At 47.5% G+C, this 7,368-nt stretch overlaps 1 protein-coding gene across 1 annotated transcript; it reads right to left on the reverse strand.

Moving 5' to 3' along the window:
• Positions 1-499: 499 nt before the first annotated feature.
• LOC311121615 (sister chromatid cohesion protein PDS5 homolog A-like) lies at positions 500-7,286 on the reverse strand. Its single transcript, XM_084196078.1, has 3 exons — positions 7,169-7,286; positions 4,535-4,764; positions 500-1,166 (listed from the first exon to the last, which is right to left on the reverse strand). Exons 1-3 carry the CDS (start codon positions 7,271-7,273, stop codon positions 1,163-1,165), a joined length of 339 nt encoding a protein of 112 aa, XP_084052204.1. The 5' UTR covers positions 7,274-7,286; the 3' UTR covers positions 500-1,162.
• Positions 7,287-7,368: the final 82 nt, after the last annotated feature.

The raw sequence follows: 7,368 nt of genomic DNA on the forward strand, positions 1-7,368 counted from the left end.
AAATATGCCCATGTGAAAACCATCCTGAAATATCTACAATGAAAACCAAAAACTATGTCTGGAATCATTCCCAATTTGACAAGGTGGTAATTTATCGAGGCAGAATAGAACGCTTTCTCTGACTAACATCTAAAAACTTGAAAAAAGGTGTAAAAGAGGAGAAATACCCTTTTTTTATTTTTTTATTTTAATTTAACAGCTCTAAACTGTTAAAACATTTGAATTTCAGGTCTGTCGGTGAGATTCTGAAGTTGTTTTAAAATACTTCCTTTATTCAACACAAGCAAGAAGAAACATTTACCCTAAGGCGTGATAAGTGGAATGTGGATAGAATCAATCTCCATTGGAAGGCCAGGGGTGAGCAAGCGAACACAGATCAGCTGGGAGCTCTAACGGCACTTTTCATATGAAATGTGTAAAAAGATGCTGCAACATTAAAAAACTGAAGCCCCCCCCCCCCCCTCCCTTCTACAGTAATTGATGGAGGAACCAAACAGACTTAAATTCAATACAAATTTTTAATTTCAAAGTTCTCAATGTTCCAACTACTAAAAAGATCTGAAGGAAAGCAATAAGTAAGGTTTGTCTATTTGTCTGTTCATCAGTTAACCCCTGCATCTCCTTCCCTCCCTATTCCTTTAACAAGTGTGGTAAAATAACTGTATGTGGTTGTCAGACAGCAAAACCTACAGTATATATGACTCAAGTACAATAATAGCCAAGTTTTTAAAAAACTATATAAAATAAACACACTGATGGTAGAGAAACCGAGAGAGAGGAAGGGCCAGTAGGGAGGAGGAAGAAGACAGCAGACGAGGCGAGATATCCTGGGGGGAATTTAATAAGCAACAACTTGTTTGTCATCAAAAACCAGATTAAAAACGGTTTGGAAATATTTCTTTTTAAAAACAAAAAACGGCTCCACAAAAAGGAAGCAGAGCAACGAACACAAAAGAAGGGGAAAAACAACATTTCAGATATTACGAGCTGCAAATCAGGACTACAAGGCATTCCTATCCTCCTAGACGAGTCAGTGGTGTGGGAGGGAGGGAGGGAGGGAGGGAGGGAGGGAGGGAGGCAGGGAGACCAGAAGAGCTTTACAGGGTTAGAGAGGAGAGAGTGTTTCTCTACAGTCTTGATCTGGGCTGCAGTGATTTTCGCTTTACCTGAAACAAGAGGAGAGGATCATGTCAGAGACTTGCCCGATACATACACGGTACACACACACACACACGGTACACACACACACACAGTACACACACACACACACACACACACACACACACACACGGTACCCTCACAGACCACCTATTCTTCTATATAAACAAACAAAACAAAAATGGACAGTTTAATTTCTTTAGCTGAAATCTGTATTTAAAAACAAACCTCATGTTTCTACACTATCTGCTCTGCTGAATCATACTATAACGTCTACTCCAACCCTGGTTCCACTGGGAAGCGCTTGCAAGGGTTTTGTTGCAACCCAGCACTAAACACACCATCGAGCCCTTGCTTCATTAGTTGAATCAGATGATGTGTTAGCACAGGGCTGGAAGGAAAGCCTGCACCCTGCAGCTCTCCAGCGGTCCCAGTACGTTGTTGACCAGTTCCTCTCGCCACCTGGACCCGAGGTGAGTTCAACAACGGTTCCCTTAGTAACAATTTCAGTTGAATGAACGTTCCTCCAAAATGTTAAACGTTAAGCAGCAAACAGCTATTTTTTTGGTAAGGATTACTGTGCCATTTCAGCATTTCAATATTCCAAACTGTAAATGACCTTGCTGTTCCTATTCCATGTCATAGAAAGGCTACGTGGACACATGATTATGAGTAGTGGAAGGGTAGAAACCAAACAAACTTATGAGTCTCTCTCTCTCTCTCTCCAGGTCTGTCTCTCTCTCTCTCTCTCTCTCTCTCTCTCTCTAGGTCTGCGTCTCTCTGTCTAGCTCTCTCTCTCTCCAGGTCTGCGTCTCTCTGTCCATCTCTCTCTCTCTCTCCAGGTCTGCGTCTCTCTGTCCATCTCTCTCTCTCTCTCCAGGTCTGCGTCTCTCTGTCCATCTCTCTCTTTCCAGGTCTGCGTCTCTCTGTCCATCTCTCTCTCTCTCCAGGTCTGCGTCTCTGTCTAGCTCTCTCTCTCCAGGTCTGCGTCTCTCTGTCTAGCTCTCTCTCTCTCCAGGTCTGCGTCTCTCTGTCTAGCTCTCTCTCTCTCCAGGTCTGCGTCTCTCTGTCTAGCTCTCTCTCTCTCCAGGTCTGCGTCTCTCTGTCTAGCTCTCTCTCTCTCCAGGTCTGTCTCTCTGTCCATCTCTCTCTCTCCAGGTCTGCGTCTCTCTGTCTAGCTCTCTCTCTCTCCAGGTCTGCGTCTCTCTGTCTCTCTCTCCAGGTCTGCATCTCTCTGTCCATCTCTCTCTCTCTCCAGGTCTGCGTCTCTCTGTCCATCTCTCTCTCTCTCCAGGTCTGCATCTCTCTGTCCATCTCTCTCTCTCTCTCCAGGTCTGCGTCTCTCTGTCCATCTCTCCAGGTCTGCGTCTCTCTGTCCATCTCTCTCTCTCTCCAGGTCTGCGTCTCTCTGTCCATCTCTCTCTCTCTCCAGGTCTGCGTCTCTCTGTCCATCTCTCTCTCTCTCCAGGTCTGCGTCTCTCTGTCCATCTCTCTCTCTCTCCAGGTCTGCGTCTCTCTGTCCATCTCTCCAGGTCTGCGTCTCTGTCTAGCTCTCTCTCTCCAGGTCTGCGTCTCTCTGTCCATCTCTCTCTCTCTCCAGGTCTGCGTCTCTGTCCATCTCTCTCTCTCCAGGTCTGCGTCTCTCTGTCCATCTCTCTCTCTCTCTCCAGGTCTGCGTCTCTCTGTCCATCTCTCTCTCTCCAGGTCTGCGTCTCTCTGTCCATCTCTCTCTCTCTCTCTCTCTCTCCAGGTATGCGTCTCTGTCCATCTCTCTCTCTCTCTCTCTCCAGGTCTGCGTCTCTCTGTCCATCTCCCTCTCTCTCCAGGTCTGCGTCTCTCTGTCCATCTCTCTCTCTCTCTAGGTCTGCGTCTCTGTCTCTCTCCAGGTCTGCATCTCTCTGTCCATCTCTGTCTCTCTCCAGGTCTGCATCTCTCTGTCCATCTCTCTCTCTCTCTCCAGGTCTGCGTCTCTCTGTCCATCTCTCTCTGTCCATCTCTCTCTCTCTCCAGGTCTGCGTCTCTCTGTCCATCTCTGTCTAGCTCTCTCTCTCCAGGTCTGCGTCTCTCTGTCCATCTCTCTCTCTCTCTCCAGGTCTGCGTCTCTCTGTCCATCTCTCTCTCTCCAGGTCTGCGTCTCTGTCTAGCTCTCTCTCTCTCCAGGTCTGCGTCTCTGTCTAGCTCTCTCTCTCTCCAGGTCTGCGTCTCTGTCTAGCTCTCTCTCTCTCCAGGTCTGCGTCTCTCTGTCCATCTCTCTCTCTCTCCAGGTCTGCGTCTCTCTGTCCATCTCTCTCTCTCTCTCCAGGTCTGCGTCTCTCTGTCCATCTCTCTCTCTCTCCAGGTCTGCGTCTCTCTGTCCATCTCTCTCTCTCTCTCCAGGTCTGCGTCTCTGTCCATCTCTCTCTCTCTCTCTCTCCAGGTCTGCGTCTCTCTGTCCATCTCTCTCTCTCTCTCTCCAGGTCTGCGTCTCTCTGTCCATCTCTCTCTCTCTAGGTCTGCATCTCTCTGTCCATCTCTCTCCAGGTCTGCGTCTCTCTGTCCATCTCTCTCTCTCTCTCCAGGTCTGCGTCTCTCTGTCCATCTCTCTCTCTCTCCAGGTCTGCGTCTCTCTGTCCATCTCTCTCTCTCTCCAGGTCTGCGTCTCTCTGTCTCTCTCTCCAGGTCTGCGTCTCTGTCCATCTCTCTCTCTCTCTCCAGGTCTGCGTCTCTCTGTCCATCTCTCTCTGTCCAGGTATGCGTCTCTCTGTCCATCTCTCTCTCTCCACAGGTCTGCGTCTCTCTGTCCATCTCTCTCTCTCTCCAGGTCTGCGTCTCTCTGTCCATCTCTCTCTCTCCAGGTCTGCGTCTCTCTGTCCATCTCTCTCTCTCTCCAGGTCTGCGTCTCTCTGTCCATCTCTCTCTCTCTCCAGGTCTGCGTCTCTGTCCATCTCTCTCTCTCTCCAGGTCTGCGTCTCTCTGTCCATCTCTCTCTCTCTCCAGGTCTGCGTCTCTCTGTCCATCTCTCTCTCTCTCTCTCCAGGTCTGCGTCTCTGTCCCTCTCTCTCTCTCCAGGTCTGCGTCTCTCTGTCCATCTCTCTCTCTCCAGGTCTGCGTCTCTCTGTCCATCTCTCTCTCTCTCTCCAGGTCTGCATCTCTCTGTCCATATCTCTCTCTCCAGGTCTGCGTCTCTCTGTCTATCTCTCTCTCTGCTCAGGTGGAGCCACCTGTAGTGAAAGGTAAGGCACCCGACTGACTGACTGACTCAACAAGAAAACACTGAAAGGCGGGACTACAGATGTGACAAATATATTATCTTACGCTACCCTCCCTTGCTCCTCATTCTCTCTCCCCCTCCCCCTCTCTCCCCCCCTCCCCCTCTCTCTCCCCCCCTCCCCCTCACCTCTGCAGGTCTAGTATCTGTGTCACATCCTCAGCTTTAGGCATCTTGATGGAGTTTGGCTCCCCCGAGGGGGCGGAGTCCTGGGCTGGTGCCGCCCTCTTCCTGCCTTTGCCTGCCCCTCCTTCCTTCTCATTGGCCAGAGGGGAGGGTGTGACCTTGGGGGGGCGTCCGCGGCGAGGTTTGGGGACGGGAGACGCGCCTGTGGTGAGGTCAGAGGTCGCTGTGTCCTCCTGAGGAAGGGGGAGAAGAGAGGATGTGAAGTGAAAAAAATGACAGAAGAGAAAAAACACGCAGAGGTTTTACAGGGTTAAATGAACTAACACGCAGAGGTTTTACAGGGTTAAATTAACTAACACGCAGAGGTTTTACAGGGTTAAATTAACTAACACGCAGAGGTTTTACAGGGTTAAATTAACTAACACGCAGAGGTTTTACAGGGTTAAATTAACTAACACGCAGAGGTTTTACAGGGTTAAATTAACTAACACGCAGAGGTTTTACAGGGTTAAATTAACTAACACGCAGAGGTTTTACAGGGTTAAATTAACTAACACGCAGAGGTTTTACAGGGTTAAATTAACTAACACACAGAGGTTTTACAGGGTTAAATTAACTAACACGCAGAGGTTTTACAGGGTTAAATTAACTAACACGCAGAGGTTTTACAGGGTTAAATTAACTAACACGCAGAGGTTTTACCGGGTTAAATTAACTAACACGCAGAGGTTTTACAGGGTTAAATGAACTAACACGCAGAGGTTTTACCGGGTTAAATTAACTAACACGCTGAGGTTTTACAGGGTTAAATTAACTAACACGCAGAGGTTTTACAGGGTTAAATTAACTAACACGCTGAGGTTTTACAGGGTTAAATTAACTAACATGCAGAGGTTTTACAGGGTTAAATTAACTAACACGCAGAGGTTTTACAGGGTTAAATTAACTAACACGCTGAGGTTTTACAGGGTTAAATTAACTAACACGCAGAGGTTTTACAGGGTTAAATTAACTAACACGCAGAGGTTTTACAGGGTTAAATGAACTAACACGCAGAGGTTTTACAGGGTTAAATTAACTAACACGCAGAGGTTTTACAGGGTTAAATGAACTAACACGCAGAGGTTTTACAGGGTTAAATTAACTAACACGCAGAGGTTTTACAGGGTTAAATTAACTAACACGCAGAGGTTTTACAGGGTTAAATTAACTCTAAAATGATGGTTTTACAGGGGTAAATTAACTAACACGCAGAGGTTTTACAGGGTTAAATTAACTAACACGCAGAGGTTTTACAGGGTTAAATTAACTAACACGCAGAGGTTTTACAGGGTTAAATTAACTAACACGCAGAGGTTTTACAGGGTTAAATTAATGAGGTTTTACAGGGTTAAATTAATGAGGTTTTACAGGGTTAAATTAATGAGGTTTTACAGGGTTAAATTAATGAGGTTTTACAGGGTTAAATTAATGAGGTTTTACAGGGTTAAAATAACTCTAAAAGGATGAGCAACCCAACACAATAACATTGGGCTCAAATGTGTCCAAAACCAAAAAAGGTAGGCTTTTACTGGGCTGGCTCTTTCTCAATTCATCTCTCCTCCATTCCTTGCATCCTCTCCGCCTCCTTCTCAAAACTCATTGGTGGAAAAGGTCTGAGGGGTCAGTTTAGGAGATGAGGTGAGGAGGTCTGAGGGGGTCAGTTTAGGAGATGAGGTGAGGAGGTCTGAGGGGTCAGTTTAGGAGATGAGGTGATGACGTCTGAGGGGGTCAGTTTAGGAGATAAGGTGAGGAGGTCTGAGGGTCAGTTTAGGAGATGAGGTGAGGAGGTCTGAGGGGTCAGTTTAGGAGATGAGGTGAGGAGGTCTGAGGGGGTCAGTTTAGGAGATAAGGTGAGGAGGTCTGAGGGGGTCAGTTTAGGAGATGAGGTGAGGAGGTCTGAGGGGTCAGTTTAGGAGATAAGGTGAGGAGGTCTGAGGGGTCAGTTTAGGAGATAAGGTGAGGAGGTCTGAGGGGGTCAGTTTAGGAGATAAGGTGAGGAGGTCTGAGGGGGTCAGTTTAGGAGATAAGGTGAGGAGGTCTGAGGGGGTCAGTTTAGGAGATAAGGTGAGGAGGTCTGAGGGTCAGTTTAGGAGATGAGGTGAGGAGGTCTGAGGGGTCAGTTTAGTAGATAAGGTGAGGAGGTCTGAGGGGTCAGTTTAGGAGATAAGGTGAAGAGGTCTGAGGGGGTCAGTTTAGGAGATGAGGTGAGGAGGTCTGAGGGGTCAGTTTAGGAGATAAGGTGAGGAGGTCTGAGGGGTCAGTTTAGGAGATAATGTGATGACGTCTGAGGGGTCAGTTTAGGAGATGAGGTGAGGAGGTCTGAGGGGGTCAGTTTAGGAGATAAGGTGAGGAGGTCTGAGGGGGTCAGTTTAGGAGATGAGGTGAGGAGGTCTGAGGGGTCAGTTTAGGAGATAATGTGATGACGTCTGAGGGGTCAGTTTAGGAGATAAGGTGAGGAGGTCTGAGGGGTCAGTTTAGGAGATAATGTGATGACGTCTGAGGGGTCAGTTTAGGAGATGAGGAGGGATCACAGACAGGTGAATTGAGAGACTCTTCTTTCACCCCTCTTCTCCCTCCTCTCTCTCTCTTTCTCACCTTCTTCCCGTCGTCCGTCTTGGTGATAACAGGGTTCTCTTCATTCTCTCTCGCTCCGCTCTCTGACGACTCCATCACAACATCCCTACAGGAAGGGGTCAACATCAACAGGAAGTGTGTGTGTGTGTCTCTATATTAAGGTGTGTGTTTAGATGTAAAGATTTTATTATTTTAGTGTCAAACTTCTTCTAGGACACCTA

This window comes from Coregonus lavaretus (assembly GCF_964263955.1).
Source record: "Coregonus lavaretus genome assembly, contig: HAP1_SCAFFOLD_7211, whole genome shotgun sequence".
Lineage (NCBI taxonomy): Eukaryota > Metazoa > Chordata > Actinopteri > Salmoniformes > Salmonidae > Coregonus > Coregonus lavaretus.